This window comes from Prionailurus viverrinus, chromosome E2 (genome assembly GCF_022837055.1).
Source record: "Prionailurus viverrinus isolate Anna chromosome E2, UM_Priviv_1.0, whole genome shotgun sequence".
In the NCBI taxonomy this organism is placed as follows: Eukaryota; Metazoa; Chordata; class Mammalia; order Carnivora; family Felidae; genus Prionailurus; species Prionailurus viverrinus.
The window spans coordinates 14,117,079-14,130,829 of record NC_062575.1 but is presented as its reverse complement, the minus strand read 5'-3'; the positions used below and the strand labels follow the sequence as shown (position 1 = coordinate 14,130,829).

The 13,751-nt window shown below is 42.4% G+C and overlaps 1 protein-coding gene across 2 annotated transcripts in view; it reads right to left on the bottom strand.

The window, feature by feature from the left end:
- Window positions 1–9,161: 9,161 nt before the first annotated feature.
- The window catches only part of SF3B3 (splicing factor 3b subunit 3), a 48,668-nt gene continuing 44,078 nt past the window's right edge, over window positions 9,162–13,751 (bottom strand). For both annotated transcript variants that reach the window (XM_047835987.1, XM_047835986.1), the window contains exons 23-26: window positions 12,147–12,245; window positions 11,294–11,437; window positions 10,490–10,594; window positions 9,162–10,080 (exon numbers count right to left, since the gene is read on the bottom strand). In XM_047835987.1, coding sequence (XP_047691943.1) covers window positions 9,940–10,080; window positions 10,490–10,594; window positions 11,294–11,437; window positions 12,147–12,245 — 489 coding nt within the window. In that variant the 3' untranslated portion in view covers window positions 9,162–9,939. The remainder of the gene's footprint in view (window positions 10,081–10,489; window positions 10,595–11,293; window positions 11,438–12,146; window positions 12,246–13,751) is intronic.

Sequence of the window (13,751 nt, the reverse complement as noted above, 5' to 3'; positions counted from 1 at the left end):
AGGAACTGTTTCCTGACTGACGGCGCCTGGCATATTAATGGTAGGAGTCCCCACATCAAGTTTTGGCTCCCAGGAGGGTTGGGCCTGCCCCAGGTCCTCTCCAGAACACATTTACTCTGATTAAAAAAAAAACAAAAAACAAAAAACAAAAAAAACCTCTTCTTACAAAACTTAGTAAAACTGGGTGATGTGGTAGTGACTGGAGTGCACGTGTAGGCAGGAGCAACAAACAGAGGGAGAAAAGGCCTTTGATAAATATCACCAGTGTTGAGAACTAATCAATTACCCAGTCTACAGATGGGAGATATGAGCCCAGAGAGATGAGTATCTAACCTAAGATCACACAGCTAGGGCTTCCCGACACAACTGTTCTGGTGTAACTCATGGTAGTACACACAGCACAGGGAGTTCCTGAGGACACAGAAGTGAAGCCCTTTACTCAGCCTCATCTCCAAGAATAAGGGTACTTTCACTTTGCCTGAGTCAGACCGAAAGCGGAGAATGGCTCTGCCCAGCAGAATTCTGTGGGCACCAGTGGGGCAGCTCCATCTCCACCTAGTTTTCACAGCCAGCTCCCTGATTTAGTAGTTAGGGGTGGGGCAACCCCCCAAGGGATCCTTTAGCTCCTCCACCAGTGGACATTACAAGCAGGAATCAGGGGACAGGGGAAAGGACTGTGTTCAAAGCATCAAACTATCCAAGACAATAATTTGTAGTTTCTCTGAACGTGAGCACAGAATCTTTATTAAGGGGCCCCTTAACATCTAGGATTCCATAGCATCTCATTTGAGAAGTGCTACCCTAAAAGATGTTAGTATGTCTTATTCCGAATGTCAATGCCTGGTACGAGTAGCTGTTCAAATGATTTCTCAATTGGGTTGACAAAACTGGATTCCTGGTTTGGCCCTGAAACTTCCAGCAGGACAAGGCCCATACTGGAATGCACTTGGCTAATTACCCACCTTCATCCCTAACGCTATGGCTACTCTGACCATACCCTCTACAAGGCCTTGGCAGAACTATGCCAAGTTGATTCATACCAGTCAGGTGGCCTGCTGGGAGGGCAGGACAGAGTGGAGATGATGGGGTCTAGCCACAGGACCTCACTCAAGCCTCAAAGAAGCCTGAATTAACTCCACTGTGCCCTCTCTGGGATTCCTTGGCTTGGAATGATGTCCCTTCCTTTCAAAGCATTGCACATAAGACTGTAGTTCAAGATGGAGATGGCTCTAGGCTCCCCAGGCTTCAAGACCCAAGTTCAGTGGCCATGCCTCCTCAGATCCCCTGGAAGCTCAGCAAAAGCACTTTGCTATTACCATAACCCCTGAAGATTGGTTTTATTATACTTTACAGACAGGAAACTGAGACCATGCTCAGAGACTGGTGAACCCAGGTCACAGGACTCTGTTTAGGCCTCTTTCTCTAGCCTTTACTCCTGACCTCCTGCTTGGCATTTGGCAGGCAGGATCTTGATTCTGCTTTCCATGGTGAAGTGGCCTTTCTCTAGCTGCAGCATCAGCTCCTTAAAGGTTAGAGGTTCCCCAGCCTGCCTTGTGTTTAACAGCACTAGGCCCTGATAACCCACAGTAAATGTTGATGCTTCTCTTGACCATCATGTCTTTTTATGGCCTCAAATTATTAAATGTGTGAAAACTCTTCCCAAATGAGCTAATTCAAAGCAACTCCCATTCACTGAGATTTTGTTTGCTATCAGAAGAAGGAACACGTTCTGCTGGGTAGGCCTGCAAACTGAAAAATGTGAGGACCAAGCTTTAGAAGGCAGAGTTACAGGTAGGGAACAGAGATGGATTTGCCTCTGGGATTACGACAAAACCCACTAGGTATTAACAGATTCTGGATTTGGGGGGTGAAGGTGGGGTTGGGTGGTGCTAACAGGAGCCTCGAGCTACTTCAAATTCAGTCTCCCAGCCTTTTGTACCCAAACTGGAATTTACAATCTTGGTCTATTTATTTATTTATTTGGCTTCATGTTGAACAGGAAACAATGTTCCCTCACTACCCACCCAACCTAATGATTTCCACGTCTGATGACCACCAGACTGTGAAATATACAGTTGCCTAGATAACAGCAGAGATTAAGAGGTTCATGAGTTCGAGCCCTGCGTTCAGGCTCTGTGCTGACAGTTCAGAGCCTGGAGCCTGCTTCAGATTCTGTGTCTCCCTCTCTCTGTCCTTCTCCTGCTCACACAGTCTCTCTCTCAAAAATAAACATTAAAAAAAAAAAATTTTTTTTAAATCTGGGGGTAAAATCCAGCAACCTATTCTGACGAACTCAGATGATGCTAATACAGGTTTCCTTCTGTTTCTGTACCAGAAATGTTTGGCTGCCCACCCTCCACCTCCTCATTTTTCAGAGTTGGGATCTTCTGACTTTTCCCAGAAGTCACAAGGCTATGCCTATTTTATCTGAGGAGACCAGAGACAGAGACTGAAGCTCTTCAGAAACTTGTCACAAGGCTCTTTGGCAAACTCACCAAAACTGACAGGTTATAAAAACTCTTCAACTTCTGGGTACAGAGCAGACCTGCAAAGAGGTGGCACATAGTAGGTGCTTGGTAAATACTGGTGGAATAAATAAATTTATAGCAGTATCTTACAGTGAGTTGTCTGTGTCTTTTTTTTGGTCATGTCTTCTGATGCTGGTTTTCAAGCTTGTACAGAAACAGCTGGCCATGTGCTTATGGATTGGTGAAGAGGACTCTTCTGACTGCTCTGTAGTACGTACCTGTGGATTTCAGTTCACTCAACTTCACATAAACCCCACACACTGGGCTATCAGATCGCCAAATGTAAATCAGCCACTGACCACAGATGTTCACTGACCTCCCTACCACATAACCAAGAGTAAGCCATCTGGCCCTCACCTGTTAATTTTTTTGGATAAGGTTTGACTTCAGCAGCAGAGACGGTTTTTCTGAGCTCTTGATATAGCCCTTCAATGTATTTTAAAGGTACAATAAACAAAATATTCACACACAATATTCCATATGCAAATGAGCAAGTAGATGACTCAGGCAAACACATGTCATTTCTACTTTAAATAGAAACAGAATTTATAAATATTTTTTAAAAATTGAAAGCCAAGTTGATCACATCTGAAGAATGCTCCCAACATTTCTGGCTTCCCACTGATGAGAAACTCAAGAGAGGCTGCATCACGGGAGCAACACACATTCTGGTGACCAGCACTCTCCCCGTGAGAGAAGTGAACTCCAACAGCCTTTCCCAGCCACAGCAGTCTTGCTAGCAATACATTCAAAAAAACCAAGAAAAGCAACATTCCAGCCATAGTCCAATTTGAACCCCCTCCCCCCAAGGAATGCTATTCTTGGCAAGAGATCTTCCAAAGGAAACAACATCTGCAGAACCCCTACCCGTGAGGTCAGGGAAAGATGAGGCAGCTGAAAACTTTTCAGTCTTTCTTAGACTCAAGTTGCAGGGACTTAACAGAGCAGCAAGATGAGAGTGATCCTAGTACCTAAGGGCAAATGCCTCAGGGTCTTGAAATTATCCCTTCGGAACTGCATGGCAGACTCTGATGTATTTTGCAAGGCTACACACAGAGGTCCCCATTTACCTGGCTGCTCAGTTAAATCAAAAGAGTTCATTAGCCCCCCCTTAATACCTACATAGATGGGATTTGTAATTCAGCCTCATCCCATCACCAAGTATTTATTAAACACATTTTGTACATTCTGGAGCAACAGCTACGAACTAGACAAAATTCCTGAGCTCAACATATTAAAGCCTAATTCCTTGTGCCTGTGATCCAGAAATTCTGCTTGCAGACAACAAGCAAATTTATGGATAGGCAAAGGAAACTCAATGGTGACAACTCCTGGATATAACACCTAACCCACAAGCAACAAAACAAAAAAATAAGTGAGACTACATCAAATTAAAAAGCATCTGCACAGAAAGAAAAAATCAACAAAGTAAAAAGACAACCAAAAGGATGGGAAAAATTATTTGCAAACCATGTTATCTACTACATAAGGGGTTAGCATCCAAAATATATAAAGAACTCATACAACTCAACAGCAAACAAATAATCCAATTAAAGCACAGGCAAAAAGATACATGCACCCCTACTGTTTACTGCAGCATTATTTACAGTAACCAAGATACAGATGCAAGCCAAACATCCATTAACAGACGAATGATAAAGATGTGGTATATGTATACTATGGAATATTACTCAGCCATAAACAAGAATTAAATCTTGCCATTTGCAACAATGTGGATACACCTAGAGAGTATAATGCTAAGTGAAATAAGTCAATCAGAGAAAGGCAAATACCATGACTTCACTCACATGTAAGAAACAACTAAACAAAGAAAAAAAAGAGACCAAAAAAACAGACTCTTAAATACAGAGAATAACTGGTGGTTGCCAGAGGGGAGAGGAATAGGAGGGTGGGTGATAAAAAGAGGATCAAGAGTACACTTATCTTGAAGAGCACTGAATAATGTATAAAATTTCTGAATCATTATGTTGTACACCTGACACTAATAACACTATATATTAATCATACTTCAATTTTTAAAAATGGGCAAAGGAACTTAATAGACATTTCCCAATGTAGATATATTATGGATAGACTGCCAACAGACACATGAAGAGATGCTCAACATCACTAGTCATTAGGCAAATGCCTATCAAAACTACAATGAGGTATCACCTCAAGCCTGTTAAAATGGCCATCATCAAAAAGACAAGATAACAAATGCCAGAAAGAATGTAGAGAAAAGGAAACCTTTGTGTACTGTTGGTAGGATTGTGAACTGGTACAGCCACTATGGAAAACAGTATGGAGAATCCTCAGAAAATTGAAAATAGACCTGCCCTATGATCCAGCAATTCCACTTCTGGGAATACATCCAAAGGAAACGAAAACACTAAGTCAAAAAGGTATCTGCACCCATATGTTCACAGTAGTGTTATTTACAATAGCCAAGACATGGAAACAACAATCAATGGATAAATGAATAAGAAGTTGTGGTAGATCAACAAATGGGTGTTGATCCATGCAAAAGAATGAAAATGGACCACTTTCTTACACCATACACAAGAATAAACTCAAAATGCATTAAAGATCTAAATGTGAGACCTGAAACCATAACAATCCCCAAAGAGCACAGGCAGTAATGTCTGTCACATTTGCCATACCAACATTTTTCTAGAGATTATCTCCTCAGACAAGAGAAACAAAAGCAAAAATAAATTATTGGGACTACAAAATAAAAAGCTTCTGCACAGCAAAGGAAACAATCTACATAACTAAAAGGGAACCTACTGAATGGGAGAAGATATTTACAAACGACATATTCGGTGAGAGATTAGTATCCAAGGGGCGCCTGGGTGGCTCAGTTGGTAAACCCTCTGCCTTCGGCTCAGATCACAATCTCACAGCTTGTGAGTTCAAACGCTGCGTCGGGCTCTGTGCTGACAGCTCAGAGCCTGGAGCCTGCTTCCGATTCTATGTCCCTCTCTCTCTCTCTGCCCCTCCCCTGCTCGTGCTCTCTCTCAAAAATAAACATTAAAAAAAAAAAAAGAATGCAATCTTGCCATTTGCAACAACACGGATGCAAGAGAGTATAATGCTAAGCAAAATTAAGTCAGTGAGAGAAAGACAAATACCATTATCATCTCATTCATCTGTGGAACTTAACAAATGAGTGAAGGAAAAAAAGAGACAAATTAAGAGATTCATAACTATAGAGAACTGAGGGTTACCAGAGGGGAGGAGGTGGGAGGATGGGTGAAAGAAGTGAAAGGATTACAAGTTGTACACTTATGGTGATGAGTACTGAGTAATGTATAGACTTGTGGAATCACTGTATCGGACATTTGAAATTAATGTAACACTGGGAAATAAAAAACAAAAAAAATAAAAGAAGTTGTGGTACATACGTACACAATGGAGTATTAGTCATTAAAAAAAAGACACAAGGAAATCTTGCCATTTGTGACATGGATGGACCTTAAGGGCAATATTCTAAGTGAAATAAGAGAGAATACTGTATGATCTCACATGTAGAGTCTAAAAAAAAACATCAAACTCCTAAAAAGAGATGAGATCTGAAGTTGAAGTGGAGGAGTGGCAATGGCACTGGAACAAGGTGGTCGAGAGGTATAAACTTCCAGGTATAAGAGGAAATAAGTATTAGAAATGTAGTGTAGGACTAGTTAACACTGCTATGTGATATATATTTTTGCTGCTTTTCATTGTATCTCTATGAGATGAGACGATGAATGTAACTGTTTCACAATGTATGTAAGTCAAACCATTATGCTGTACACTTTCAACTTATACAGTAATGATTATACCTCAATAAAACTAGAGGGATTAAAAAAAAATCTTACCAGCTGTTAGAATCCTGGCAGAGAAATCAAGTCCAGAGAAGGCCCCTCAGTTATAGAACTGAAATGTTATCTATATAGCCCTCAAAACTCTATCTCATCCAGCACCCATTTAGCTACAACAGAGAATGTGAGAGTCAACAGACACATCAAAACCACAGCAGTGTAAGGAGGAAAGAAAACACCACAGCGTGTGTATGGGGTGGGGGAAGTAAGGAGACTAGTCTATGGTTATTCGGTGACTCCTAAAGGAAAATGGAAGACTTTATTGTCTTCCTGACCTACGCCCCAAATGTTGAGAGCTCATGTTTGGCTCAGTAAGCACCCACAATATGCTGGGCTGGATGCTGAGTATTTTAGATAAATGCTCTCATTTTATTCTCACGTCAACCCTGTTTATCTCCATGTTATGGGTAAGATGCCAACCTGCCTGACCAATGTCATAGATCTATCTAATCAGAGAGGCAAATACTTGACTGAACTCAGGCCTGTGAGTTCATGTCTAGACTTGCCCAGGAATATACATTGAGTGGCCTAATCACCTAATCATGATCTTCATGATTAAGAACATTTAAGAAAAAAATAATACAAACAAAATTTGTACTCCCAGGAGACACAAAGTCACTTTGCCTTTTTGGTAAGTGCTAGGATTCTTAGGAACCATGATCCTGTCTCAAGTAAAGTTGAGTAACACAGTAAGGGACTTCCATGCAGCTTGTATGACCTCTCTCCCTTTACTTTCTACAGCTGGGGTAATCAAGGCTCATAAGTTTTAAAAGGTTTGCCCAAAATTCACTCAACTGTTTTCTGCCCAAGCCAGATCAGACATGTCACCTGATTCTAGTTCTCTAGTTATACTATAAACACATTTTGACTGATCATTTCCTTATTAGGCTATCAAGTTTAACTGAGCAGGCCCTGTATATTTCTTACTGTGCTCATTATCAGTACAATGCTCAGAATGTTAGCTCATTATGTGCTGTCATCTACCAGTTAACCTTTTGCAAAACGCACCCACATTTCTGTGACAATCCCACTGAGTTTGTTTCATTTTCCCTAGACTCTGGGTTATAGACAAAAGGGAAAGGACAGAAATCTCTTAATATGAAACCTTTGCCTGGCTCACCTGTAGCTCTCTACTGGGGCAAAAATCAGATGACCATTCATTCCCAGCTGTGGTAAAAGATCTAAAATTAAGGTTCATATTATATACTATAAAATCAAAAGAGCTTCAAATGGCCCAACTGCAAGTTTCCTTCCCAGCTCTGCTCTTATGGGTAAGGTTCCCTAAGCTAAACAACCCTCCTTATCAAAGGACCAGACACAGTTCCTGCTCCTCTCTGGGCAGATTTCAGTTCACCAGAGTCTATGGATTTACTCAAGCCAATCACATCTTCCCAAAGGAACCAGAAGGCACCCCACCTTCTTGATACTAAAAAGCCCGTCTCCCTCCCAAAGCCCCCAGTTGTTTACCTGGTTGCTGAGTGGAACCCCCATGTGACTTTGCATGGCATGCAGTGTCCTTATGCCATTGGCTGTGATTATATAGCTAATGAACTACCTACCATCTATGTCATTAGCAACCCAAGACAAGTCGCAATTCTACAGAGATCTTTTCCTCTCTTACGTATAAACCCTCTATGACTATAGGAAGTACTTCAGAAAAGAAACGGAATAGGTTGCTACCCAAACATCTTTGCCAAGTTTCCCAGACTACTGCATGTCAGTATCATACAATCTGACAGACTAAACAGAAGGGCTTTGGGTAGGGGCCACAGGAAGAATGAGCCCTGGAATTAGGTCATAAAAATGTAATTCAAAAGTATTGTCTTCTGTTATGTGAATCAGTGAGATAACTGACAAAGTGTTGTTTAGGGATTCAATTCCTGGCAATATCTGGATCTCTACTGACCACTCTAAAACTTAGTCATACTTAAGAGAGTTTCCTGGGACAGCATCAGGAACTCTCTGCACTGGATTGTGCGCTGCTCAGGGTCAAAGATTTTATCTAATCACCTTGATTTGATTCTAACCCAGTGCTAGCCACAGAAAATCCGTTCATGGAAGTGGCTGAGCACATGCACGTGAATGAATGTTTTAATCTGTGAAATACTGGGAACAGCAGCGAGCTTGGGTCATTCCAGGTTCAATGAAGCTGGAAGACTACCTGGACGATTAGAGCTGGTTTCCCAGGTGTAGGTTGTAACATTTGACACCAGCACATTTGCAGTTGACTAGCTACCAGCGCTGCCTCTTCATACTCCAAAGGCCTGCCAGAGCTTGCCTAAGATGACTGCTGCAGATAGTACCCACCCCTCCCTTGTCATTATCCATGAGCCTTTAAATAGAGACCACATATACTTTGTTCCCATGGGCAGGTTAGATCTGGGTTCTTCTGTACTTACTGATCCTTCCTAGGATTCATAAGGCAAACGATCATTTCAGGAGCTGTAGAAGTAAAGGGAGCATCTGTTAAGAGACTACCCAGCTAGAATGCATGCTGAATCCTTCACTCTTAAGACCTCAAAGTAGGAAGAAGCTACAACAGGGGAGAAGAGGGGCACCTGGGTGGCTCAGTCAGTTAAATGTCTGACTCTTGATTTCAGCTCATACTGATCTCACAGTTCATGGGACAGAGCCCCACGTCAGGCTCTGCACTGATAGTGCTGATAGCGCAGAGCCTGCTTAGGATTCTGTCTCCCTCTCTCAGCCCCTCCCTACCGTGCACAGGCATACCTTTTCTCTCTAAAAATAAACAAACACTAAAAAAATAAAATAAAACACCAGAGAAGAAATCAGCCACCCTTCCTCAATATTCAATGGGAAGAGGTGTGGCTGACTCCATGTTTATTATTAAGCCCAAGTTTCATCTGCATAGCAGAAAGAACTACAGGAAGCCAAAAAACCACCACAAAGCCAGGAGTGAGGCCACAGGGAACCAGAAGTACAAGCAGGTAGCTGGAAAGAAGGAGGATACTCCATTCTTCCTGCTCCAACTCAGGTTTAAATCTCCCACCTAAATTCTCACCCCCAGAAAAGACACATGGACTCCAGCCACCTTAAAAACTACATTGTATTTCTGGTTAGATTTCAGAGTGGCAGAACTCAGGAGTTATACTATATTCAACCTGGTCCCCACCTCAGCTTGCCTGCCTTCCCCACATCTCTCCCCCACCTCCCACCCACAAACATAACATTGTACAAAACTATATTTACAGGAAAACTGGTTAAAAACTAACGGTGTGTACAAAAGTAGACAAGAGAGCCAGATATTTCAGTGCAGGGAAAGCTTGGGGGAATCGCCAACATCTTATTACACACCAGAACCTGGGGGCAATGTATTACGTACTAGGCAAAAAGAAGCATAGCAAATTTCAGTGCCAATTTTAGGGGGAACCAGTCACTCCAGGGAAAGAGTGGATACGAAAGACATACTAGCTTTAATATTACAAAGTCTTAATTAACCAGCCACCCTTCTGCCACATGGGTTCAGAGCCAGGTGGTAGGGGAAACAAAACAGAGAGTCTCTGACACAAGCCCCACAGGGAAAGGGCTCAGAAGGCATAACGGGTCCGGATGTCCTCAAGCTTCTTGGACACCTCAGGTGGGGTTCGGTCCAGTTCTTCAGAGACATTCTTCTGTTTGTTGGGCTCCATGGAGTTGAACTGTTCACAGAGGTCTCCGTCTATCACATTCTAAGACATAGAAAAGTAAGGAATAAAAAGGTTAGACGCTCACGGAAAGTGACATATGCTAGAGCACCTGCAAGGAAAGGTTTTATTCTGGTATCTGAACCATTTACAGAGCCAGGAATGCTATTTTAAGTTCATCCTCAGTAGCCTGTGTTCAGATTAGCAAAACTGGGTGAAGGCTTTTCTCTGGCTGTGGTCTGCCCCAGGGGAAGAGGTCCCTGAATATCACTAGTCATTCCTTTCCCCCATTACTGCCTCCATCAATCCACCCTTTTAATTCAGGACTGCTCTGATTTTTAAAAGACAGAGGTCCACAGAAAACACAAGTTAAATGGGCTAAAGATCCCCGTTTTCAACTCAGATTTCCAACAAGACCCCCAGGTTCTGGTGTGTAGTAAGGTTAAGACCTTACCTTAACAGGGAAGTAATAGGAACGAAAGCTGAGGTGGTCTCGCCCACAGAGAGGGGGATGCTCAGACCGGAGGTGCATTTCCACATGCTGGAAGAAGTCATGGTCCTGGTGGAAGAAACAAAGAATCTGTCACTAAAAGAAAAAAGTGATTTCAACTACTAGTCTATGGTTTCCAGAAGCAAAATGAACAGACAAGCCATTGATTTTTTTTTTTTTTTTACCACAGAGATATTAACTACTTGCTAACAAATTGCTTAATTTGTTAACAAGTTGCTTTGTTTGTTAACAAATTGCTCCTTTGACAATCACAGGTTTTCCTGCTACAAGATAGCGAATGCCTGAAAGAAACCCCACCTGTATTTACAGAACACAAGAGAACACAGTATGTAAAGAGTGATTTGTGAAGTCAGATTCCTGATCCCAGCTTCTTTAGCTGGAATGACATAAATCCAATTTAGCCAATCCCAGAGTTGACTCAAGGAGGCAGATTAAATGCACAGTACTCATCATCCATCATTCCTACTCCTGTGGGGTTTGGTTCTGGGGCTTTGGCCTCTGACTAATGCTATATCCACATCAGAACTGAACCAAACCCAGGTACAATATGAAAACAAATGGCTTTTCCCACAGGGGTGGGAGGGGGATATCAGGATTCTTATCTACCTTGGCACATCTGTCACTTTATAAAATTTCCAGAACATGCCTAGCTACAAGTGGGGACATAAGATTTGTCCTCTTAGGCTGATTCAGCACCAAGAAACAACCTTGCCAAAGCAAAGGCCAGAAGAGTGTGGGAGATTTTACCTCATGGGATGTGAAGGGGACAAGGATGCCAATTCCTCCTGACAAGGTGGTATAGACAAGCGATTCTGAGCCTCCGGGGATCAGTGTGGTCTTCTGTAATGACAGCACTGTCTCGCCTACATGGTAGTTCATGATCACCTCTGCCTGCAAGTCAAAAACAGACTAGTAACTATGTGTGCCCTCACAACCTGTTCTAGATTACCAAGAGCAAGGAGTGCCTCCAAAGGGCAGATTTCATCTTCTTTTAAATCCAAAACTCACTAACACTTAAAAATACTTCAGAATGTTAACATTTACTTGAGATTAATGTCCCCACCAACATGCTAAAGTTAGATCATTTCTGATAAACAATTAGTGTGAAAAAAATTTTTGTTAAATTATCAAGTTTACATAAAAAAACCCACAGAAAATTATTAAAAAGCAACAATCATTAGACTTGCCTTCTCAAATAGATCTAAGAAGTCCAGAGATGCTTTACTACAGAAATACATGCCTATAGGAGAAAAGTAAAGAACCCAGAACATCTCAGAGAGAAGCTGATTCATAAAGGGAGTGACCCTATTTAACAATTTTTTCCAAGAAACTCATTATGCTCCACTCAACTGCTAAAATGTCTTGGAAAAAAAATCTTATTTCTTCAGTCATAAAAATGGAATGTTGACTTGGTCATTTTACATCAAACCTAGCATCTGTCCATCACAGGCCATAAAAGGACTTCCATACACAGGAGAGTACTCAGCAGAATCATGTGCGCTGTGGGTAAGTGACTAAAAACTGTTCCCTCAGTGAGGGCCATGGGGAATGTACTATGCAGGCTGGCTCCCATCCTTCCGAGCCCCTTCTGTAATCCTACCTTCTGAGAGGCCCCGTTGAGCAAGCCCCGGTCCCACAAGGCTTTGTTTCCTGTGGGATCCTCATCCACTTCATCATTGGTGTTAGGTGGGAGCCTTACCTACAAGGAAGTGACACAAGTCAGAGGACTGGGTCCTACACTTACTCACCTGAATCACCAAGCAATGTTTGCCCCAGATCCTTGAAAGCAAGCCTGGGACACCAACTTTGGCATAGGCCTGAGCTGGTTTCCTGCACCTAGTGTCTGAGTGAGAAACTCAAGAGTATCAAGCCCTAAGCAAAAGCAAACCAAAGGCCATAGGACATAAATAAGAAAAGTGACACTGGGCTTAAAAAGAGAAGCTGGAGCCTGGGTAACTCAGTCGGTTAAGCTTCTGACTTCGGCTCAGATCATGATCTCACAGTTCGTGAGTTCAAGCCCCGCACCAGGCTCTCTGCTGTCAGTGCGTTCCTGTTTGGGATCCTCTCTCTCCTTCTCTCTCTGCCCCTCCCCCAAGCGCATGTGCTGGCTCTCTCTAAAAAATAAACAAACATTAAAAAAGAGAGAGAGAGGGGCACCTGGGTGGCTCAGTCAGTTAAGCGGCCGACTTCGGCTCAGATCATGATCTCGCGGTCCGTAAGTTTGAGCCCCGCATCAGGCTCTGTGCTGACAGCTCAGAGCCTGGAGCCTGTTTCAGATTCTGTGTCTCCCTCTCTCTGACCCTCCCCCGTTCATGCTCTGTCTCTCTCTGTCTCAAAAATAAACGTTAAAAAAAAAATTTTTTTTTTTAAAAAGAGAGGCCAAAATTCTGATAAAAGTAAAAATATACATTACTCATTAGTTCAAATGAAACCTATCACTATTAAATTATGTTCCAGGGGTTCGTGGATGGCTTAGCCAGTTAAGTGTCTGACTCCTGATTTTGGCTCAGGTCATGATCTCACAGTTCCTGAATCTGAGTCTCACACTGGGTTCTGTGCTGACAGTGCACAGCCTGCTTGGGATTTTCTCTCTCCCTCTCTGCTCCTCCCCTACTCGTGCTCGCTCGCTCTCTCTCAAAAAAAAAAAAAAAAAAAACAAAAAAAAAAAAACCCTAAACATTAAAAAAAATCATATTCCAATGAAGATGAAGAAGGTGGACTGGTAGGTTGTGGAGGGATGGAGGAGAGGAGGTTCTAAATGACAAGAATGGGGCGGCTGCCTAGCTCAGTCAGTAGAGTGTGTATAACTCTTGATTTGGGGGTTGTGAGTTTGACCCCCACATTGAGTGCAGTAATTACTTTAAAAAAAAAACTTTAGGGGCGCCTGGGTGGCGCAGTCGGTTAAGCGTCCGACTTCAGCCAGGTCACGATCTCGCGGTCCGGGAGTTCGAGCCCCGCGTCGGGCTCTGGGCTGATGGCTCAGAGCCTGGAGCCTGTTTCCGATTCTGTGTCTCCCTCTCTCTCTGCCCCTCCCCCGTTCATGCTCTGTCTCTCTCTGTCCCAAAATAAATAAATAAATAAATAAATAAATAAATAAATAAATAAATAAATAAAAAAACTTTAAAAATAAATAAAATTTAAAAAAATTAAAAAATGGTAAAAAGCTTACATAACAGTTTCATTTTTAGAGGCAGCCTTAGTAGGA